Source organism: Symphodus melops, assembly GCF_947650265.1.
Source record: "Symphodus melops genome assembly, chromosome: 22".
NCBI lineage: Eukaryota > Metazoa > Chordata > Actinopteri > Labriformes > Labridae > Symphodus > Symphodus melops.
The window spans coordinates 19,148,769-19,173,215 of record NC_136712.1 but is presented as its reverse complement, the minus strand read 5'-3'; the positions used below and the strand labels follow the sequence as shown (position 1 = coordinate 19,173,215).

Sequence of the window (24,447 nt, the reverse complement as noted above, 5' to 3'; positions counted from 1 at the left end):
CAAAAACTGCACATTTCAGGGTGGCCTTTTATTGTGGACAGTCTAAGGTACACCTATGCACTAATCATGGTGTCTGATGAGCATCTTGATGTGGCACACCTGTGAGGTGGGATGGATTATCTCAGCAAAGCAAAAGTGCTCACTATCACACATTTAGACAGATTTGTGAACAATGTTTGAGAGAAATGGTAATATTGTGTATCTGGAATGAATTTTAGATCTTTGAGTCCATCTCATGACAAATGGGAGCAAAAACAAAAGTGTTGCGTTATATTTTTGTTGAGTGTATTATAAATGGATGTGGGTGTGTATGTGACTTCCTGTGCTGCTGCAGCCAGCCTCTAGTGGACACTCCAGGAACTGCAGGATGTTACACTTCAGCATCAGCTTCATTTATCAACAGCAGAGGTTTCTGCTCGTCAGCTTTTAAACATATTGTTGTCCTCTTCATTCATTGGCCGATACTTTTTACATGTCTTCATCACATGCACAGATGTTTTGTTTGATCTATTTTATGTTTTCCTGATCTACAATGTAAATATGTACCATTTTATTTATGATTTATCTTTAAATGTTTCTTCTGCTCATTGTGTTTTACGACAAATAAAATATAATTATTTAATAAGATCATCTGATTCTGAACTAATCTTCTTCAGCAGTTGAAACAGGCTGTAGCTGTGTGTGTGTGTGTGTGTGTGTGTGTGTGTGTGTGTATTAGTTGTAGGGTATTAAGTGTTATCATAGCGGCTGTGGTTAATCTAGAGGAAGACATAAACCAGGCTGAGAGCAGAAGCTGCATTGAAACAACTTTAGATTCTAAAGTAAATCTAATTAAGTCAGTCAGAGAGTCCCACATCGATCCTTCTGCAGACTGGAAATATAGAGAATTAAACTGTTTGTTTGTGGCCTCTAAAAAGCCAAAAGACGCTGTCACTTGAGACAGAACAAAAAACCACAAGATAAGATATTCCTTTAAATAGTTAATAAGAGCCAGTTAAATGTCTGCACATATTGTAAAACAGGCCGCTTGTTTTTTTTTTTAATCAACCTTCATCATGATATATTATTATTTGTGACCTTTGCTGCCAAAAATGAAGTTATTTTAATTAAATATTGTGCAAAATGCACTTTGAGCCTGAAGCTCAAATGAACGAGCTCATGTGGAGTACCTGAACGCCACATCAGTTTGGGAAGAACCCGCCCGCGGACGCATGCGCAGTCTGCCTCTTGATGGAAAAGCCAGCTGCTGGGAATCGATGCAGGTCGGCAGATGCTGCACGAACGCAGGATTGCGATGGGACGGGGTTGACCTTTCTCCTGCAAACACCGAGTCACGAGGGACCAACGAGCCCGAGGACACGAGGACACGAGGAGGAGGAGGAGGAGGTGTCACTTCACGAGCTCCTGCAGGACAGGAACTGTAAGCAAGGTCACATCAACATAAAATCAATCACAGAGCTGCGCGCTGAATTTAACATCTTTACCGTCTTCTGAATTTCTCTGAATTCATGAACATTGTAAAGTTATTGCTCTGAAAGATCCAGACTATCACTTTTATCAACTTCAAATATCATTTTGAATTCTCCCTTCACTTTTTTCAAGTCCATCGTTGGACTCCACATTTCTACATCCAGCTTTTCTAACTTCAAGTCACTTTAAAACTCAAAGAGTTGAGAACACCTCCTCAAGTTGTGACAAAAAGAAGCTGAACTTAACTCCTCTCAGAATCTGAAGTTTTTTGGGGTGACACCGAGCCCATGAGATTTCAAGGGGGGGCTGATGCTCTCCCTCTTACAGCAGCACGTCAAGGTCAAAGTCAAGGTCACGACTTCTGGTGTGAAACAGACAGCCCGTCTTTGTTGTCTCCATGTTGTTTTCGAGGCCTCGCCGTCTGGCTGAATCATCATGTGTGTGCGTTTGGAGGACTATCTTCTTTAAAGCGTCTCATACTGTCCTCATGTCTTTATCCCACCTTTTTTTATCCGATGGGGTCCGAGCTGTTAGGTCACGCCCCCATGTTCAGAGACTGTAGTCCTTTAAGAGGGTGTCCCGGGTTCAAGTCCGACCTGCGGCTCCTCCCCCTCTCTCCCTCTCCTCCCACCGTCTCATCAAAGCAAAACGCTGGAAAAGAAAATCTGTGAGGATTAGAGAACGGTCTCGAGTGTGTCCACCTGAGGAACGTTAATGCGGTGAAGGCGGCGTGCTGGATCACGACGCGCTCGAAACTAGAGGTGTTACAGATCCTGCAGGTGCTTTAAGGATTAAAGGGGCAGAGATGGATGATGTACGAGGAGACCCGGACACCTCGGAGTTCCTGTTTAAGCTGCTCAGTGAGACATGAAGCCTCTTTAAATCACAAAGAGATTACTCACACGTCATTCACTCCTCACCGCACCCGCCGCCGTGAAGCAATAACAAGATAATCCTTGACTGAGAAATATACTGTAGATAGAAAATAAATAGAAAAAGAAAAATCACACACAATTAAATTAGATAAGAATATAAATAAGCAGATTCAGTAGCTTCATTAAACCTGATATTCCTGATTTTGCTGTGGATGTGCACGGTGCTCGTGTGTCACATGCAGGACGCAGCATGACGTGAGAACATCTGCACTCGGGCGTTTAAGGTGAACACAGAGATTCATGAGAGAACGACCTTCTGCACGTGCTTCATTCTACGCAGTGAAGATCAAACATCGCTGTCAAGAAGGGAAACTGGTGCAGAATACAAAGGAGGGAGAAAGGAGAGGAATGAGGGCATGCTTTCAAACAAACACTGTAACATACAGTGTTAGCTGCTAAATGCTAACGCTACAAACAATCATAAAGTTGGTTTCATTTCTTAGTATAAAGCCGAGCCGGGACGAGAAAGTCTTTAAACTCAGGCTCTCATTGGCTGAAGGACGTGTCCTCAAAAGTTAAGTAAAACAGTTTAATTGATCATAGAATAAAATGATGTTCCAAGACGAGAAGACTGAAAACACTTCGATGGCTAAACGTTGATCAATGAGCGCAAAAAAAAAAACAAACAAAAAAAAAAACAACGATGGGCAAAAAATGAAGAATCAGGTTCGACTGTGTACAGTGAGGTCTTAGTCTGAAACAGGCCTCGTTTTAAATAAAGTAGAGGAAGAGGTATGAGGGAGAGAGCGGGCGAGCGAGCCCGAGGGCAGACAGAGGAGAACATCTGGTGCGTCCCGGCTCAGTCTGACCAGCTCGTTGGGATCGGAGCCGCGTGGCGTCCAGCTGGTCTCTGACACGGAGCTCATTTCAGTCTGCGGCTCGACGGCGCTCTGCAACAGCTGCTCGCACCCCAAGCGAACATGAACATGAACGCCAGGTCAGTCAGTGTGGCGTGCGGTCGGACATGTTTACACAACGCACCGCTAAACGTGTGAGGAAGCATCTGTGTGATTCAGAGTCAGAAATGTGCAGGGCTGAAAATGAAGGCAGAAATAAAAGGTGCAGTTCCTTGAAAGGCCACACGAGGCAGCGCGAAGTGAACGAACACAAGCAGCGGAAAAGTGACGCCAGTCGCCTTTTCTGAGAGCGCGCAGACTCTGAACCCTCGTGGTCGGGTCCACCTCAGTAGACAGCGAGGACGCTAACACCCGGCATAGATTAGATTTATTTTAACACCCACAATGCTTTGCGAAATGACGCTACTTCCACACGAAGTGGGAACGAATATCGGCCTCCTGTGGCGCCCACTGAACAGTAGGAACTAACAGCACGGAGAGAAGGTCAGATTGTGTCGGCGTTCTCCTTAATGTCCAGCAGGGGGCGACTACTGGCTGTCCCGTTTCTAAGGCTTCTTCAAACGCAGCGGACCAACGAAATCCTTGCATCCGTCACGGCGTGAAAACGGCTTCTTCACGTCAGATTGACTCTTAGTCGTAGGAAATATTGAGCGTGACCTCTGCCCGGCTGTCATTGTTCCATGACTGCTGATCTGTGGGCGGACAGGATTTGAATCAGTGTCCTCTGACTACAGATTAAAGAACGTGCGAGACAGGGAGAGCGAGGAGGAGAGCGGGGGAGGCGTTTTCTCCGGGGTCAGTGGGAGAAAAAGCTTCGGCTGAAAGGAAAGAGGAGAGAGAGCCGTGATGGAGGAAAGAGATGAAAGCAAAGACCTTTAACGCTCCTTTCATCTCCTCGCTCGCCCCTCTCTCTCTCTCTCTGGCGTTTTGCTCCTCATCAGCGTCATCATTAAGGCGAAAGCTGCTCCACCTCAGCGTGACTGGTCTCGCTCCAGGGTCGGCTGTCCCTGCATGTAATCATCACATCACATATTCAGCTCGCTCTCGTCTGCAGGGGAGAGGGAGGGAAATGAAACACCTGCTCGCTGTTTCTACATCGCTCCTCTCACGGCGTCCTGCTGAGCTTCGAGACGAGCCGCCAGCAGGAACCTTTCACCATCAGCTTGTTTGAAATACCACGGTCCCCGCGGAGCTGATTTCTGCATTTATTCAAGGTGTTTCTTTTAAGGTCCGTGTGCAGTTTGTAAAGGAGCTGAACGCTGCAGGAACAAAATACCTCATTACAAAGTCTCTGTGCACGAGACGGCTTTCACACATGCACAACTCAGAGAAAGTTTCACAGTCGAAATGAAAGAGAGGAAACTGCGAGCAGAGCTTCATGGTGGGAACTTTAGATATTGATCTTTGACTCTCTCTCTCTCCGTGTGCTCGTCCAAAGATAGTTTGAATCATTTGATTGGTCCCGCTTCATCACGTGTTTGAACTCTGTCTTCAGTGGATCCATTAGTCATGACATCACACTTCCTCTCGCTTGGAAGTGAGGACATAAATATTCGCTTGTTATTCCTGCAGAGAGCGAACAGGCCGGCGTCCTCCGCCGTCGTTTTCATTTCATTACTGCAGCCGGTGATGGCGCTCGTTATGACACGTCCTGCCGTCCCTCGCAGACCAGGCCCGTTAAATATTACCACAGTGCTTTAGGATGAATAGGCCATTAGAGGGACGGGTGATTAGAGTGCCCACTCAGCTCTGAAGAGCACGGGGAAGACTGACGGGCACCTCGAGGATACTGAGAGAGGGAGAGAGAGGAGAGAGAGAGAGAGGGAGAGGGAGGGAGGGAGGGAGAGAGAGGAGAGAGAGAGAGAGGGAGAGAGAGGGGGAGAGGGAGAGAGGAGAGAGAGAGGGGGGAGGGAGGAGAGGGGGAGAGGGGGGAGAGAGAGAGAGAGAGGGGGAGGGAGAGAGACAGAGAGAGAGAGGAGAGAGAGAGAGAGAGAGGGAGAGGGGGAGAGAGAGAGAGACAGAGAGAGAGGGGAGGGAGGGAGAGAGAGAGAGAGACAGAGAGAGACAGAGAGAGAGAGAGACAGAGAGAGAGGGGGGAGGGAGAGAGACAGAGAGAGAGGGGAGGGAGGGAGAGAGAGAGAGAGACAGAGAGAGACAGAGAGAGAGAGAGACAGAGAGAGAGACGCGCCATCAAATCAGCTGGACGATGAAGACGGACGCTTAATATGCAATCACACCGAGAGATTAACAAGACTAATATCATAACCGTCTGCACGACAGGCCGCTGAGGAGACGTTACGAGGTGACGATGGACGATAAAGTGAGAGCCAAACAGCCAGCTGAGGCTCCGCCTCCGCAGCGAGACGACAGAGACGAGCTCAGGTTTAAGAGTGAGAGAGTCAATTAAGCTGATTTATGAAACATCAACACGACCTGAGTCACATGACGGCCTGAATGTGCCGGGATCAGAGGGAGGGTCGGACAGGCGTCAGCGTCACAGAAGAGGACCTGACGGAGGACTGTAGGTCCGTAAAGGTCTCTGGTTGTTTGTGCAGCTCAGTCTGAGACTCCTGGGAGTTACAACATCTTCAATTAAGTTCCATTAAAAAGCTTAATGAAGCATTTGGGCTCCATTAGCTGTGTGACCAGGACACACACACACACACCCGGCTCTGTCCGGGCCGTCTCCGGTCCCTCGGGTCTTCTCATAGTGCACGCCGGTCCACGTACCTGGACGACTGTGTGCTCTGTGCCTCGACCCGGGTTCAGGCAGATCAGGACGCACCGGGCCCTGGTTACCGTGCGTCACCGACGGGCCTGTCAGTCAAAGAAGCGACGACTCTTATTATGCACATTTTTGCAAATCTCTCCGACGTAATCAAAACGGACGAGATGGAAAAAGCACGTTTTAGGAAGCTGAAAACAAACCCAAATCGTTTTCTGAGATTTAACTTCAACATCATTTACAGACGAGAAAGCAGCCAGCACTCAAACTGTGGAGGGCAGAAAGGAGGTCTACTCGTGGGGATCTTCCCCTCCGAGTCAGAGAGGCAGCACGTCTGTGGAGGAGGAGGTGATCCCTCGCTCCTTTCACCTCTCCGGGAGTGAGAACACTCTGCAGCAGCATCCTCTCTACGCCTAAATATGTCGGACAAAAAAAAAGTCCCTCCCACCCGCTGCTGTCATTTACATTACAGGACAAATGATTAAAAGTTCAGAGCAATCTGATGATGGTGGAACGTGTTCAAACACTGCTGCAGACCAGAAAACCTGCACAAACACAAAACAAACACCGGGAAAGGAAACGCAGGTCAGCTCCTCTGTGCTCAGCTGCTCCTTTTACGTCCTGCACGCGCACACACACACACACACACACACACACACACACACGCACACACACTCACACACACACACACGCACACACACACACACACACACACACACACGGGATGCAGAGTCAGCTGGAAGGCAGGAGGCCAGAGAAGTGGCGGCTCCACAGAGAGACGAGGTGCGTGCACGAGCCGGGTGCTTCAGGTTCCATCGCTCTCTACAAAGACACCAGACTCCAATCCAGGCAGCGTCAGAGAAGCCCCGCCCTCTTCTGCCAGGAAAGAGGAGGCAAAGCGTTTGGGATGAACGCCACCTACTGGACGTGGCGATACTCGAGGAAGTTACGATGCAGTGAATTCTGACAACGCAGCAAAAGAGAGAGAGAGATGGCATTGAAGCCCATCGTGATGAGTGGAGCTGCAGACTTCCATCTCCATGACCACGGAGAACGCCGTTTTCAAACATTTGACCTCCGAAACCCGCTTTACAAAACGTGGCGTTCTCAGGCAACCCACAGCAGCAAAATGCAAGCAAAGGTTTCAGCTGAAGTCGTCCCACACCGCCCCCTGCTGTCTCGCTTTATCAGGTTTGACCTCAGCTGGTTTTTGTTGACGGCGGCGTCGGCTGGTAAACGACAGACTTTCAGACATGACTGTTGTTACCGTTTTTATTTTGGCACCCAACATTCAACGAGCCCTCAGTGACCTTTGACCCTGTGCTGGGGATGTGTTTCCTGTATCAGGTGACGAGGAGAGAGAGAGAGTGAAGAAGGATGAAATAACGAGAAGAGCTCAGAGAAATGTTACAGGAACTTTTATGGTTTTCTTAAATTAGTTCTGAAACCGTTACAAAAACAAAATCCAGGAACAAACAGACAAAAAAAAAAAAAAAAAAAAAGATCATTTCTCCCCGCCGTGCCCTCGTTTCCTATTTCATGTGTGACGTCACAGCTGGAGACCTTCTCGCCTTTCTTCAGTCTGAACACGAGGCGCCCCGACGTCGGCCTCGCCGCGCCGCGAGACCATAAAAAATGTTCAACTACAGAGAGACGGAGACGAGCGCTTACAGTACGAACAAACACACACTCGTGTTCTTTCAGTGTGTCACACACACACGCACACACACACACACACACACGCACACACACACACACACACACGCACGCACACACACACACACACACACGCAAGCACACACGCACGCACGCACACACACAACAAGACTGCGCTGTACAAGAACTTTAACGAATTCTGCTGGTCGAGGACATTTATATTTATAATGCAGTCCACACACACACACACACACGCACACACACACACACACGCTCGCACACACACGCACACACACACACGCACACGCTCGCACACACACACACACGCTCGCACACACACACGCACGCACGCACACACACACACACACACGCTCGCACACACACACACACACACACACACACACACACACACGCAGGCAGGCCAGCAGTCCCGTCCTGCTGTTGGGAATATTCCAGTCCAGTGCTCCAGGTCCAAAGTGATGTAACTCTGCGCCCCCCTCTGGGACCTGGTTCAGTCTGTGCTGGTCTGATCTGGACTGACATGATTCAGGGTCAGGTCGGACCAGCTCCCCTCTCGTCTTCGTCCCGCTTCCTCCGACTCCGCCGCTCGTCGTCTCCTCTGAAAACACGATGAAACTCAACGTGAGAACAGTGAACACGGCTGCTCAAGTGTGTTTGTGGTCATTGGGGGCGGGGCTTCTGTAGATCAAAGGGGGACCTTTACATTTTTCTTCTTTAAGGAGCAACATGTAGCTCTGACCCCCTAGTGTTCAAAACAGGTACTGCAGTCTAAGTGTAAACACTGAGGAGAGGCAGCAGTCTGATCAGAGAGGAGGATGAAACCTCGTCTCTGAGCGTGGCGTGTTGCGTGTGGCGTGCTTGGCGTTTCCTCTCACCACTTGGCGGCGGTGCTCCTCCTCTGCTGAGAGATGCTGTAGATCTCCTGCAGCTGTTTCTTCTGGTCGTCGCTGAGCGGAGCCGTCAGACACTGATACCAGGCCGCGTCGCTGTTCTGGACGCCTGACCGACCACGAAGACAGAAAGTGTGAGAGTTTCAATAAAGACCATTTATTATATTAATTATTGGATTTGACTTTTCGATGAAGGAATCAAAGACGGTTTTCTGTTCTTCAGCTCTGAACGTCATAAATAAACTTTAAACTTACGGAGGAGCGCGGCAGTGAAGAAGCGATACTCGTCCTCTCCGTTGTCGTAGTCCAGCGGCGTGCTGTACTCCTCCAGAGGCGTCCCCTCGAAGCCGTCGTCGTCCCAGTAGTCGTCCTCGTCCTCGTCATCGTCCTCCTCGCCCTGACCCGCCGGCATGCTGCACTGCTGCTGCATGGCGTTGCGGTTCTCGCTCACCTCGTCTTCATCGCTGGGAATCTCCTCTGCGGTCGGAAAAACACAAAAACGAAGGTCGAACTCTGAGACTCTGATCTCATGTGGTTATCGTCACTAATACACTCGACATTAGCTCCGCCCCCTCTGTCCGGCCGCTCGTCTTTTCTCACCGTTCTGGTCTTCCTCCTGAGCGGCCCCGCGGGCCAGCAGGTCGGGCTTGTTGGCGAGCCGGGATGCGTAGAGGTGTTTCAGGCCCAGGAAGAGGAGCAGGATGGAGGGGACGATCTGGGCGGCGACGCCCTCCAGCACCGCCGGCCGGCTGGGCAGCTCCATCAGCACGCTCAGGCCGATGATGCACATCTTACGGTCGTGGAGCCTGTGGAGGGAAGATCATGGACGTTACATTTGTGTTTTTAATTTCACGATCAGACACGGAGCGAGGAGGACGCGGGTGCAAGGCGGCAAATATCAAACATTTGGAAAAGAGCGTCGGTGACGTCGACAGCGCCTTTCTGAAAAGGTTAACGATATTTAACTCTGAGCGGTCGGAGCTGCTGCAGACGCTCTCGCCTCATTGAAAAAAGATGGCGTTCAGAAAAACACACCGTGTGAGGATCAGTTTGTTTTCATCACGGACGAGGACGTTCAGCTGAGAGATCACTCCCATGATTCCCCGCCTCAACGTCATCTTTCTTGTTTGTTTTGATCGAGTGCCCCCTGGTGGCTGAATCGTCACGCTGTGCGTTTTTAACCTGCGAGCGACCTTGACCTTGATGAGGTCACCGGGGAGCGTGGAGCTCGTCTGTTCCTCCCGACCTCGCCGCGTCCACACGCTCGCTTTGGATTCCCCTCGAGTACTTCCTCAAACACAAACTCTGAGTCCCGTTATCTCTGCGACAGCCGAGGTGACTGAATTAAAACCAGGCTGAATAAACATGAGCAGAGACAGGAGGCCGATTAGATAAGACGGATGACTAATACGGCGCCGCTAATGGACCCTCAAACCGCCATTATGAGCCGCTAATCAGTCAATTACATCAAACTGAAGGATTCAGCCTGCAGACACGCTCTGCTCATACATGTTTATCCTTCTGCTCTGAACGCCACCACACGCCAAGGAGGTCGTCGGCCGTCGGTCTTGGTGTGTGTGTGTGTGTGTCTGTGTGTGTGTGTGTGTGTGTCTGTGTGTGTGTGTGTCTGTGTGTGTGTGTACTGTTCCAGATAAGAAAAAAAGTGGAACAGAACTAAAATGAGCAGATTCAATTTGTTTGTAAAATTTGTTACAATATAAAATCGGTTTTATTTACAGATCTAAGTTAGCCCCCCCCCCCCCCCCCCCCCACAGTCCGCCCCCCCTCCCCCCCCCTCCTCACCCCAGGAAGAACTCGGTGTCGTTCATCCACTGGTTGATGAAGTGAGCGGTGATGGGTTGCGGGTTGTGTTGGAAGTGCATGTTGTCCAGCGTGTGGATGAGCAGAGCCGGGTTGTAGTACAGAGCAGAGATGGCGACCTGCAGACACATGGTCCTCAGCTCGCTCGACTTCACGCCGCGCATCAGGCGCTCCAGGACCACCTCCACGAACAGCGGGATGACCTGCGGGGGAGGGGACCGACACGCTGCGGTTACTCACAACACTTCAAACGTCTGACCTGCGATTGTTTCAGGCGCGTCTCATCAACAGAAGACACGTCGGCCGTTGCCATGGAAACACCGAAGCGTGAGGTGACAATGAAAGCTTTCGATTAAAACATCATGTAGGGGCGCCAATAGTCTAGCGGTTAAGATGCACGCCCCGTGTACGGAAACTATAGTCCTCATTGCAGCGGCTGTGGGTTCGATTCCGACTTCTACTTCCTGTCTCTCTTATCCAATAAGCTCGTTCCTAAAAGCTTGAGCTCGGGTGGTTCTGACCTGGTCGATGCCTCGTCCTCGGCACTGCAGGATGATGACCTCCAGAAGTTTGGCAGCGTGACACTCGGCGTCCTCGCCTGCGTCTATAGTCAACACCTGAGAAGGGTCAAAGGTCAAACAATTACTCCGGGGGGGGGGGGGGGGTGAACAGCGTCAGGTGAAGAAGGTGAGAGTCTGACCTTTTTACACATGTTGTAGATGACCTCTAAGTGCTTGGGGTTGGACAGCAGCATGTCGGTGTCCACGGTGACGTAGTTGTGTAAGAGCGGCATCATGTCTGAAACATCAACACACAACGTTCAAGAGATCTCACATCGCCAGGAAGAAGAAGAAGAGCTCCTCCCCCTCCTTCAGCGAGCGTGACTCAGACCTGTGAAGTAGTCGAAGCAGTCGTGTTGGAAGACCTCGTACAGGACGCCGAGGAGCTGCCACATCTGGGGCGAGATGGTCTGACAGGTGAGACCGAACGCCAGCGAGAGGATCTCCTCGTAGAACTCTGCAGAGGACGAGAGAGAGAGAGAGGGAGAGAGAGAGAGAGGGGAGAGAGAGAGAGAGAGAGAGAGAGAGAGAGAGAGAGAGAGAGACAGAGAGAGAGAGAGAGAGACAGAGAGAGAGAGAGAGAGACAGAGAGCGAGAGACAAAGAGAGAGAGACAAAGAGAGGGAGAGAGAGAGAGAGAGAGGAGCGATAATGAAGACGTTCACACCTCCTCCTGTGACAGCCATCGTGTCTTTAAACAGAATCATCATCAGAAGTTCTGCACATTTGAAGAATCATGATATCGACGTGAGCGAGGCTTCAGAGCAGGCGTGCTGCGCTCGCACGTCCTCCGGCCCTCGTCGTCCCGTGACTCCAAGCAGGTTGAACCAAATCTCGCCAAAAGCAACACTGGAACCAATCAGCAGCCATCTGACGAGCGTCTAGAAACAGATACCTGCATGTTCTCAATCTGCTCTCAGAGGTGTTCACTGATCCACTTTGAGCATCACAAGCTCGTGGAAACGTTTTTTATAAATCTATATTTTTATTTTCTACATTTTGTAAATATTTTTAAAAACCTTTCTACTGTCAGTTTACACTGTGGTTTCAGAGAGAAAGGTTTTTCTCTGTATGTCCAGCACATTTTAAAACTGACCATAAAGATGACTTTGACTTGACAGTGGATCAGTTTGAGTTATTTAAGTGGGCGGCCTCTCTCTATACAAAGACATAAAGTGCCACGAAATAAACAACAAAAAAAAAGGAGAGGAACACACTTTTCAACGCAGAGCTCGTTCGAGTGTTTGAGGCGCCGTTATACCAAACTGTGTTCCTCCACAGACGGGGGGGCAGGGGGAGGGGGGGATACACAGCGGGGAGTCCACTCAACACCACAACGCTTTTAAAAAACAGACCACTCGATAGACGAGGGGATAAAAAAACAAAGACAAGACTCGGCTGACGGCTTACGCTTCACACTCGTCAGACTCTTCCAAAGGCTCTGCATGTATTCAAACAGACATGATCATTATCAGGGTCACATTGACCCACCTGGAATAATCTGTGACGTCCAGCAGCCTGGAGTGAACAACAAGTCTGTCTGTGGGGACACGGCCTTAAAGTTAAAAGAAAACAGCTATGTTGAAATGTTTCAGCGAAAAGAAAAAAAAAGACAAAACAGATTCAAACAGTCGACGCAGAGACTCAAACAGATTCAAACAGTCGACGTAAAGATTCAAACAGTCGACGTAGAGATTCAAACAGTCGACGCAGAGATTCAAACAGTCGACGCAGAGACTCAAACAGATTCAAACAGTCGACGTAAAGATTCAAACAGTCGACGCAGAGATTCAAACAGTCGACGTAGAGATTCAAACAGTCGACGCAGAGATTCAAACGGATTCAAACAGTCGACGTAGAGATTCAAACAGTCGACGCAGAGATTCAAACAGTTGACGTAGAGATTCAAACAGTCGACGCAGAGATTCAAACAGTCGACGTAGAGATTCAAACAGTCGACGTAGAGATTCAAACAGTCGACGTAAAGATTCAAACAGTCGACGCAGAGACTCAAACAGTCGACGCAGAGATTCAAACAGTCGACGTAAAGATTCAAACAGTCGACGCAGAGATTCAAACAGTCGACGTAGAGATTCAAACAGTCGACGCAGAGATTCAAACGGATTCAAACAGTCGACGTAGAGATTCAAACAGTCGACGCAGAGATTCAAACAGTCGACGCAGAGATTCAAACAGTCGACGCAGAGACTCAAACAGTCGACGCAGAGATTCAAACAGTCGACGCAAAGATTCAAACAGTCGACGCAGAGATTCAAACAGTCGACGCAGAGATTCAAACAGATTCAAACAGTCGACGCAAAGATTCAAACAGTCGACGCAAAGACTCAAACAGATTCAAACAGTCGACGCAGAGATTCAAACAGTCGACGCAGAGATTCAAACAGTCGACGCAAAGATTCAAACAGTCGACGCAGAGATTCAAACAGTCGACGCAGAGACTCAAACAGTCGACGCAGAGACTCAAACAGATTCAAACAGTCGACGTAGAGATTCAAACAGTCGACGCAGAGATTCAAACAGTCGACGCAGAGATTCAAACAGTCGACGCAGAGATTCAAACAGTCGACGTAAAGATTCAAACAGTCGACGCAGAGATTCAAACAGATTCAAACAGTCGACGTAGAGATTCAAACAGTCGACGCAGAGATTCAAACAGTCGACGTAAAGATTCAAACAGTCGACGCAGAGACTCAAACAGATTCAAACAGTCGACGTAAAGATTCAAACAGTCGACGCAGAGACTCAAACAGATTCAAACAGTCGACGTAGAGATTCAAACAGTCGACGCAGAGATTCAAACAGTCGACGCAGAGATTCAAACAGTCGACGCAGAGATTCAAACAGTCGACGTAAAGATTCAAACAGTCGACGTAGAGATTCAAACAGATTCAAACAGTCGACGCAAAGATTCAAACAGTCGACGCAAAGACTCAAACAGATTCAAACAGTCGACGCAGAGATTCAAACAGTCGACGCAGAGATTCAAACAGTCGACGCAGAGATTCAAACAGTCGACGCAGAGATTCAAACAGTCGACGCAGAGACTCAAACAGATTCAAACAGTCGACGCAGAGATTCAAACAGTCGACGCAGAGATTCAAACAGTCGACGCAGAGATTCAAACAGTCGACGCAGAGATTCAAACAGTCGACGCAGAGACTCAAACAGTCGACGCAGAGACTCAAACAGTCGACGCAGAGACTCAAACAGTCGACGCAGAGATTCAAACAGTCGACGCAGAGATTCAAACAGTCGACGCAGAGACTCAAACAGATTCAAACAGTCGACGCAGAGATTCAAACAGTCGACGCAGAGATTCAAACAGTCGACGCAGAGACTCAAACAGATTCAAACAGTCGACGTAAAGATTCAAACAGTCGACGCAGAGATTCAAACAGTCGACGTAGAGATTCAAACAGTCGACGCAGAGATTCAAACGGATTCAAACAGTCGACGTAGAGATTCAAACAGTCGACGCAGAGATTCAAACAGTTGACGTAGAGATTCAAACAGTCGACGCAGAGATTCAAACAGTCGACGTAGAGATTCAAACAGTCGACGTAGAGATTCAAACAGTCGACGTAAAGATTCAAACAGTCGACGCAGAGACTCAAACAGTCGACGCAGAGATTCAAACAGTCGACGTAAAGATTCAAACAGTCGACGCAGAGATTCAAACAGTCGACGTAGAGATTCAAACAGTCGACGCAGAGATTCAAACGGATTCAAACAGTCGACGTAGAGATTCAAACAGTCGACGCAGAGATTCAAACAGTCGACGCAGAGATTCAAACAGTCGACGCAGAGACTCAAACAGTCGACGCAGAGATTCAAACAGTCGACGCAAAGATTCAAACAGTCGACGCAGAGATTCAAACAGTCGACGCAGAGATTCAAACAGATTCAAACAGTCGACGCAAAGATTCAAACAGTCGACGCAAAGACTCAAACAGATTCAAACAGTCGACGCAGAGATTCAAACAGTCGACGCAGAGATTCAAACAGTCGACGCAAAGATTCAAACAGTCGACGCAGAGATTCAAACAGTCGACGCAGAGACTCAAACAGTCGACGCAGAGACTCAAACAGATTCAAACAGTCGACGTAGAGATTCAAACAGTCGACGCAGAGATTCAAACAGTCGACGCAGAGATTCAAACAGTCGACGCAGAGATTCAAACAGTCGACGTAAAGATTCAAACAGTCGACGCAGAGATTCAAACAGATTCAAACAGTCGACGTAGAGATTCAAACAGTCGACGCAGAGATTCAAACAGTCGACGTAAAGATTCAAACAGTCGACGCAGAGACTCAAACAGATTCAAACAGTCGACGTAAAGATTCAAACAGTCGACGCAGAGACTCAAACAGATTCAAACAGTCGACGTAGAGATTCAAACAGTCGACGCAGAGATTCAAACAGTCGACGCAGAGATTCAAACAGTCGACGCAGAGATTCAAACAGTCGACGTAAAGATTCAAACAGTCGACGTAGAGATTCAAACAGATTCAAACAGTCGACGCAAAGATTCAAACAGTCGACGCAAAGACTCAAACAGATTCAAACAGTCGACGCAGAGATTCAAACAGTCGACGCAGAGATTCAAACAGTCGACGCAGAGACTCAAACAGATTCAAACAGTCGACGCAGAGATTCAAACAGTCGACGCAGAGATTCAAACAGTCGACGCAGAGATTCAAACAGTCGACGCAGAGACTCAAACAGTCGACGCAGAGACTCAAACAGTCGACGCAGAGACTCAAACAGTCGACGCAGAGATTCAAACAGTCGACGCAGAGATTCAAACAGTCGACGCAGAGACTCAAACAGATTCAAACAGTCGACGCAGAGATTCAAACAGTCGACGCAGAGATTCAAACAGTCGACGCAGAGACTCAAACAGTCGACGCAGAGATTCAAACAGATTCAAACAGATTCAAACAGTCGACGCAGAGATTCAAACAGTCGACGCAGAGATTCAAACAGTCGACGCAGAGATTCAAACAGTCGACGCAGAGACTCAAACAGTCGACGCAGAGATTCAAACAGTCGACGCAGAGATTCAAACAGTCGACGCAGAGATTCAAACAGATTCAAACAGTCGACGCAGAGATTCAAACAGTCGACGCAGAGATTCAAACAGTCGACGCAGAGATTCAAACAGTCGACGCAGAGATTCAAACAGTCGACGCAGAGATTCTTTCTCTCCACTGAAGGAAAAGCATCCCGCCCTCTCCATCTCTCAGGCGGATCATTACGACCCTCTCCTGCTGCTTTATGTGCCTCAGCATGAACACAGCCTTTCATTCAGACAGCAGGAGGTTATCAGTTAATCCATTCATTAACCGAGCGCCTGCAGCCGCCACACACACACACACGCACAACAACGTGCTAACATTAACATCTGCCACACAAACACACTCCTGTCATCTCTGTTTTGATGACACATTAAAGGGCGATAGTTGGTTCCGACCGAGACGCAACCAGAGAAACTGGCAAGACTCATCCAGAACCCGACCTATCAGAGCAAAGCATGAAGGACACGCCCACCCTGGCAGCTCTTTTAAAAAGGACACGCCCACCGGGAGGCTCACTCAGATTGCCCTGCAGATAGAGCTGGCCAATCAGAGGAGCGCGTCCTCCTTTAACGGCTCTTTTTATTCTCCGTTTGAGTTTTTGAAAAGGATGAACGCTACGTTGTGCACGTGTCCGCTGACCATCTCACTGCTCCCGCTCTAAGTGCACGCTCACACAACGTGACGGAGCAGAAGCCTTTCATTTCCTTCTTTTCTTCTGTCACATCACGACAGCTCTGCACTCAGGAGAGACCCCCCCCCCCCCCCCCCCCCCCCCAGACATGCTTTTAGCTCTGACATGACGACAGAAAGCTGTGTTTTTAAAACATCACTGCAGAAAGCTTCACCATGTAAAAATACCAACCAGTGTTTCTCTGCAGGCTGTGAAACACAGAAATTACATTTCAATTAACAGGATCAGCTGGGGATCTTTGATTGGCCGACAAACTTCACTTTACTCCATAATTGTCTGTGAGGCCTGCAGGATAACAGCATGAAGTGCAATAAATAAATCTCTAAATTTATCTGAGTGCAGCTGATGACGAGCGTTAGCTTCATCTGACTGCTTATAAACACAGACACTCGTCTCAGACCTCCATCCAACAGGTGAATGTTCACCTGCTTTCTTGAATGAAAGGTCACATATTTAAGCTCCAAAAGTCAATCAATCAATCAATCTTTATTTATACGGCGTCAATTCATAACAGGCGTTATCTCGAGACACTTTACAAAAGCAGGTAAAGGAGCTTACTTATGGCTCCATAAGAGTCCATCCTCTCCGTCTTCTGCCTGCTCCACTTTTCAGAAAATGTGTGCTCAAACAGGCCGTTGGGAAATGTTCCCTTCATGACATCACAAAGGGCAGTAGCCCCTCCCCCAGGTGGGTGACACTCCCACAGCTAGGTGTTTGTTCTGCCCCCTGAGTCTGCCTTCTCACCGTAAACAATAGGACATGGAGCCAGAAAGCAGCGAGTACACCCGAGCCCTTCCAGAGAGGGGGCGTGGCCAGACACAGCTCATTTACATATTTAAAGCTACAGACACAGAAACAGCCTGTTCTGAGCAGGGCTGAAATAGAGGGGTTTATAGACATGATCAAATACAGGATCAGAGTGGATTTACAACAACACACTTCACACACATGATGTTTGTAACGTGAGAGTTACAGAGAGTGTACATGTGTGTTTGCGTGAGTGTTAGAAGAAAAAGAAAAAAAACACTGGGCGCCCGTGCACACACACCTGCCATACCTATGATGGGCTTCTGCAGGACCAGGCCGATCACCTGCAGACAGATCCCCTCCAGCTGCTGAGTGATCTGAAAGAAGGACAGAATTACACACTCACATGCTTATTATTATGAACGTGTGTGTGTGTGTGTGTGTGTGTGTGTGTGTGTGTGTTACAGACCTCCTTATGGTCCTCCATGACGGTGAGGATGGTGTCGATGGTGCTGAGGATGCCCAGAGCCATGACAGTTTTATCCTCGTTCTCCTCGTACTCCTCGCTCTGAAGGACCCTGGTGAAGATCTCCGCCTGCCACACACACACACACACACACACACACACACACACACACACACACACACACACACACACTTTCCCTGTTTGTACATCCTATATGAGTCTCTGCTCCTCCAGTTTGATTCAGCTGGCAGCTCGTCCCCGACAGGCTCAGAGCGTTATTCTACTTCCTTCAGCTACGTGTCGCGTCACGCGTCGGCGGCGTGCACCCTCGTCCATCCACGCCCACAGGCTGCGTTCTCACAGCGCAGCACGGAGCAACACCGCCGAACACCGCCGAACACTTTGAGTCAACCAAGGAGATAAATACAGAATCATGCACGACAGAACGAGGTGACGCAATAAGGTCATAAAGTGTTTTATTTTGAAAATAAACCGTCTGACTTCCTGTCCCGCTCAATCTGCTGCGTGGTAAACTCGGCACCATGCTCCGGCATGCGGCGAATATAGAAAGTCTGCGTAAAGAGCTCGGGACTGACGGAGCAGAGAAGCAGCCCGGCGGCGCCTGAGGAAGCACGCGCTGACTGAAGTGAAAACCACGGCGGAGCGGAGATGGACGTTTATAACGGATCACAGTGGAGGAGATGAGCATGTGACGTACGGTCTCCGAGTCATCATGGTTTTAACTTTGAAACGCTGCTGAGCTGAAAGAAGCTGGATCGGAGCCGAGTCACATTTAAAAAATCTGAGTGTGTTATAAAACACACGAAACGTGTGCGTCGTGTACCGACCAGGTTCTGCGTCATGTCCACAGCGATGGCCGCCACCTCCTGGTTGTACTCGCAGATCATCTTCTGGATGACGTTGGTCAGGTCGTCGTTCTCCGTCTCTTTCACCACGTGCAGGAGCTCCTGCATGACGGGCCGGATGTACGGCCGGATGTACAGCTTGGCTGCGGAGCGTTAAACGATGATTTATTATGAGCGCCATCAACCTTCAATCTAAAACAAACTCCTCTTGCGTCCACTCACCTTGTTCCTGGTTGCTGACCAGCGTCTGCAGAGCGATGGCGGCCTCCACCTTCACGGGCATCTCTTTGTCGTCGATCAGATCCTGTTTGACCAGCTCGACGGCGTTCCTCAGCACCACCTCGTCGTGGAACCTCAGCGGGCTGAAGCTGTGCAGCACCCAGCACGACTGCCAAAACAAAACCAGCAGGTTAACCAAGAAGAAGTCCATCCACGCCGCTGCGACCACTCTCCCCCCCCCCCCCCCCCCCCCCGTGCGCTTTAAAAAAACAGACTCACGTTGACGGTGTGGACGACCCAACAGGACTGTGGGAGGAGTTAAAGCAAAAAATGACATCTCAACAAAAAGGACAAAAACACATCCAGCTGCTGAACAAGAACTTCAAACCACAGAACGAGGCGTGACGATGGACCGGAGGGAGACAATAACGCTGCTGTGTTTTCAGCTGCAGTGTGGCGCCATCTGCTGGCCAAACGCGGCAGCACACGTGTGTCTGAGCAGTTTTATTTTGACTTCCTATTTTTGATGGGTTTCTTCATGTGGTGCACAAATGTTTCCGTTCTTATCAAGTGATGCATTTTTTTATTTTTATGTGACGCTGTCGACAATTCTTAGAGGAAAACGTCCTGCAGTTTGTGTCCACACACGCCGCTCAGCGTGAGGACGTCTGCACGCTTTCAGGAGTTTTGTGTGAAAGCATTATGGAGAAAACGCTCGCACACCGAGGCGAGGTAATCCGACAGAAATACAGAAATCCCTCTCACACTGTAGCAACAGATTCAAGCCTCGCTCACCCGGGCTCTGAGGTAACCCATCGGAGAGTTCAGGAGAGGGAAGACGTAGTTTTGCAGCATCAGCTCCATCTGCTCCCTGTACACCCGTTTCTGTGTGATCAGAGGAAACACAGACGCAGAGATCAAAAGAGAGCGCCATCAATCTAGGTTGTTGTCGTTTTTTTATCCACGCTCGTTTCTTCGAACCTTCAGTAAGAGCTCAGCCAGAGCGCCGATGCAGTGCAGCGCTCCGTCCTTCCTGCGGGGGTCAGCAGAGGGGTCCATGAGGATCTGGTGGCAGAACTCCATGATCTGAGGGAGAACCTGCAGACACGGGTGGAAGTTTTTTTAAAGACTTACAAACTGATAGAGAGGACGGATTTTCTTTGTTCCTTTTTCAGAGAACACGAGTTATTAATTCCTGTCAGGACCTAAAACCTGTTTGCTGTTTTTCTGACTAAAGCAAACCGAAGTTTAATCCGAGCTTTGCTGCAGAAGTCCAGAGATGATGCTGTCGGGGGTTCAAAGCCTCCTCACCTCCTTCCTCTTGCGTGCAGCTTTACACAGGAGACTCTGTGCCGCCGTGGCGGGCAGAGCGTGGTCGTCATAGAGGTCTGAAAAACAGAGGACGTGAGCTCGTATGGTCTCGTCTGACAGGTTCGACTCTCTGAAGATGTGAAATGTCCGTCACAACGGAGTCGGGCGCCTTGTTCTGAAGGAGACAGCGGCGTGTTGTTGTTGTACTCACTGAACTTCATGTGGATGTACTCGTACGGATCTTCCTGCCAGAGTTTCTCGTCCTCGTCTTTGTAGCACATGAGAGGGAAGATGACCTCCTGACAAATCGCCTGGAACAGGAAGGAAAACAGGTCTGACGTCTGTGTGTCAAAATAAAAGCCTTCACCGTGTGTCGCCTGAGCGATGAGAGTGTTTAGAGCTCGCCGTGTGTGAACGCCCGCGTCACCTGCATGTGCGGCTTCATCTGCTTCCAGGTGATCGAGTGTGACAGGCTCTGGTTCAGGTAGTTGATGCACTGCTGCAGGACGCGAGGAGTGACGTACTGCTTCTGTCTGTGCTGGTCCACCACCTTCAGTAACACCTGCACACACACACACACACACACACACACACACACACACACACACACACACACACACACACACACACACACACACACACACACACACACACACACACACACACACACACACACACACACACACACACACACACACACACACACACACACAGTTCATGCTGCACGGCTCCTGAAGCTGCTCTTCATCGTTTTAAACGGACGCTCACCTGCTGAATGCCCACCGCGTACGTCTTCAGGAAAAAGTCTGCGAACTCGTAGTACTCCTTCGTCACGTTGCCTGGACTTCCGTACCTGCGATTCAGAGCAGAGGGGACGTGATTGGCTGCTGCTGACGGACAGCTCCGCCTCCTGCTGATCTGAGGAGCAGCGCTGATACTCACCGCTCAAACAGTCTGGTGATGATGCGCAGCGCCCACTTCTTACACTTCCACCACGCCAGCTCAGGACGGTCGTCCTCGTCGACCTCCAGCGTCTCCTGAAAGACGGAAAACTCGGGCTCAGTTCAGCACGTTCACACGCCGGGTTGGAGGGACGGCGGAGCGTGAAGGCTACACCCAGAATGCATTTCCAGTAACATTGTAGCAACTGCTGATGGCGTATCGATAAGGTCGAGACGGGCGATTCAAGCGCCACGTGTGTGTGTGTGTGTGTGTGTGTGTGTGTGTGTGTGTGTGGAGGTTTGTCTTACAGCAGGAACGCCTCGGTCCATAATCGCTCGCAGGATTTCCATCCACTGAGTCATCAGCGTGTTGTTGATCAGCTGGAGAGGCAGCGAGTACTGAACGAGCAAAAGAGAGAGAAACGCTGCCGTCATCGTCATCATCATCATCGTCGTCATCATCGTCGTCATGGTGACCACTCACCTGCACGAGGGCGTGGAAGATCTTGAGGATCTGTTTCTGGATGAGGACGGAGAAGATGGTGGAGTCGACCATCAGCTGGCCGATGAGCTGCTGAATCCTCGGCAGGAAGATCTGCATCGCCGCCAACAACGGCTCCCTCTCATCGGCCTTCCTGTACCTGAAACACACACACACACACACACACACACACACACACACACACACGTCTGAATACAACGGTCAGGGTGAGATGACCTTCAGGGAATCAGATCACCGAGGGCTGTGATGTCAGAGCGCCGTGGTCGGACAGGTTACTCACTCGTATGTTTTGACCAGCTGGTAGAGAGCGAGCAGGCTGCCGTACCAGCTGCCGCTGTTCTGAGACTGCAGGTACACGCCCAGCTTGTCCACGATGGCGGTCCAGCGCCCGGGGAAGTCGTGTTTGATGATGGCTCGCAGACACATGGTCAGCTGGGCGCTGTGGACGAGGGAAACAAACGCCGTCTTTTACTACGTCACAAACAGGAAGAGGTGTGTGTGTGTGTGTGTGTGTGTGTGTGTGTGTGTGTGTGTGTGTGTGTGTGTGTGTGTGTGTGTGTACCGTATGGACTCTGGACAGCGGATGATCCCCTCCACGATGTGGTCTCTGATCTGCTGCCGGTCGTTCTCGTGGATGTTGAAAGGAAAGACGACCTCGCCCAGAGACGGCTCCCGGTCCTGCCAGTACTGACTCACCATGTTCTTTAGGTAGATGGCCGCTACACACACACACACACACACACACACACACACAGGAAGTATCGTGTCAAGTCTCCTTCATAATAAGGGACGGTAACTGTCAACACGAGTCTTACCCGCCTGGCGAACAGGAAACTCGACCTGCTCCGACACGATGATCTGAAGCAGCGTCGGAGCGAAGTTGATGATCTTGTAGGACTGAAAGACACAAAACCACATCGAGTGAGACCCTGACCCGTGCTGCCGAGACGTGTGAGGTGTGCGAACGCTGCTCATGTTTAGACGGCGTCCCTTCCTCCGCTTTCAGGCGGGTTTTGGGTTTTTTTATGAGACACAAACGTCACTTTAAGACGCCAAACGGAGTTCAGAGGGTTCAGTATCTGAAGGTCTGAAGGTCTGAGGGTCTGAAGGTCTGAGGGTCGAAAGGTCTGAGGGTCTGAGGGTCTAAAGGTCTGAAGGTCTGAGGGTCTAAAGGTCTGAAGGTCTGAGGGTCTAAAGGTCTGAAGGTCTGAGGGTCTAAAGGTCTGAGGGTGTGAGGGTCTAAAGGTCTGAGGGTCTGAAGGTCTAATGGTCTAAAGGTGTGAGGGTCTGAAGGTCTAAAGGTCTGAAGGTCTGAGGGTCGAAAGGTCTGAAGGTCTGATGGTCTAAAGGTCTGAGGGCTCCTCTACATGAAACAGATCTGATTCTCTCACAGAGACCAGACAGCGTTGGAGTCCAACAGGTCAGATTCGATCCCGGGTCACCCCGCTCGCACCTCGACCTCCTCGTTCTGGATCTCAGTTAACACCACATATCGGATGGTGGGGGGCTATGTGGACCGCCACAGACTTTAGACCCGGTCCTGCTCGCGTGTTGAAGCTTGATTCTGGTTTTACTTGATGCCCTGATTTTATCTTTAACACAGACCGCTTATTTGAAGTCCCTTCAGGTCTCTTTGAGATCCTGGTGATCCGGATCAGCTGTCACATCTGATTCCTATTGTTCTCCAGCTGACCCGGATCGGTCACGGATCAGATCTCAGATCTGATATGAACTTCTAAAAACGGGACTGAAGACCCACCAAGCCGAACCGACACCGAGCTCGGCCTGCTCAAACACCGGCATCAGATCTGGACTACATCGATCCACGAAGACCCCCCCCCCCCTTCTCCGAAAACCACCAAATCCTTCCCACCCCACCCCCACCCCCCAGGTCGCCCACCTGGTTGAGCTCATTCTCAGCCGCTATCCTCAGACTGGGGTCGATGGTCCCCTTCAGGGCCTGGATAATCCGGTTCGGATCCATGTGTTTCCTCTGTGTTTGTTTTTAGCTTGTGTTCAGCCTCGGTCCTCCCACAGCGGAAAAACTACAACTTCCGGTCAGCGCATCCAGCAACAGAAGAAGAAAAAGCTCGTCGACGGAAAAACTCGTTAAATGTAGTTTTTAAGTTGCTGCCTCGCGCTCATCGTGAAGTCTGCTGAGCACGAGCTGACGGTGAACGGAGGCCCCGCCCCGTTTAACCGGTAACCGACTGTCGGAGGACGTAATGCGAAGTAAACACACATATTACGGTGTTTCTCTTCTTCTGTGAAATAAAAAGCGTCTGGCAAACCAGCTCAAACGCGTCTTACCGCCCCCTGCTGGACGACAGTTTGGAGGAGGTGTTTGGTTCACGGCGAAAATAAAATTTATAATTTTTTTTTTTTAATTTTAAATAAATTTTATGAATAATAATAAATATATATTTTTTTAATAAATTAAATAAAATTCTACAAAATAAAATAGTTTTCAAAATGTTTCACACTTTAATGTTGATTTTAACTTCTCAGCCACCGTACAGAACAAAGGTTGGATTAAGTGTCATCATGTTTTACATTAAAGATTTATTTTATATTCACATAAAGAGGCACAATTTAATATTTTTTTTTATTGGTTTTGTTTTCTGGTCAGTTTGTCTTTTGTCTGCTTGGAGTAATGAAAACGTGAAAGTT

General features: G+C 49.5%; 1 protein-coding gene and 1 long non-coding RNA gene across 5 annotated transcripts in view; one reads left to right on the top strand and one right to left on the bottom strand.

Annotated features, from left to right (window-relative positions):
- Positions 1–24,447, top strand: part of LOC306818058 — a 92,903-nt gene that overhangs the window by 56,493 nt on the left and 11,963 nt on the right. The window lies entirely within an intron of this gene.
- ipo8 (importin 8) lies at positions 7,390–24,065 on the bottom strand. Of its 4 annotated transcripts, none has more exons than XM_079335361.1 (26): positions 23,678–24,065; positions 22,593–22,674; positions 22,340–22,496; positions 22,058–22,216; positions 21,760–21,916; positions 21,585–21,674; positions 21,277–21,371; positions 21,103–21,187; positions 20,762–20,896; positions 20,546–20,645; positions 20,335–20,411; positions 20,005–20,121; positions 19,819–19,908; positions 19,303–19,329; positions 19,027–19,192; positions 18,787–18,947; positions 17,942–18,067; positions 17,774–17,849; positions 11,267–11,392; positions 11,076–11,173; positions 10,897–10,992; positions 10,358–10,578; positions 9,155–9,360; positions 8,810–9,031; positions 8,540–8,663; positions 7,390–8,262 (listed from the first exon to the last, which is right to left on the bottom strand). In XM_079335361.1, coding segments are annotated over exons 1-26 (3,078 nt in total). In that variant the 5' UTR covers positions 23,762–24,065; the 3' UTR covers positions 7,390–8,261. The 4 variants fall into 4 exon arrangements, with proteins under 4 accessions (XP_079191487.1, XP_079191488.1, XP_079191489.1 ...); XM_079335362.1 differs by having other exon boundaries at positions 17,783–17,849; XM_079335363.1 differs by lacking the exon at positions 19,303–19,329 and having other exon boundaries at positions 23,678–24,064.

Bases quoted from the DNA above. Each gene is read 5' to 3' on its own strand.
- ipo8 (XM_079335361.1), bottom strand. From the start codon at position 23,761: ATGGATCCGAACCGGATTATCCAGGCCCTGAAGGGGACCATCGACCCC. The intron at 22,675-23,677 runs GTGGGCGACCTG...TGTGTCTTTCAG, and splicing joins CTGAGAATGAGCTCAACCAG to TCCTACAAGATCATCAACTT. The intron at 19,193-19,302 runs GTGAGTCTGTTT...TTGTTTTGGCAG, and splicing joins GGGTCGTCCACACCGTCAAC to TCGTGCTGGGTGCTGCACAG.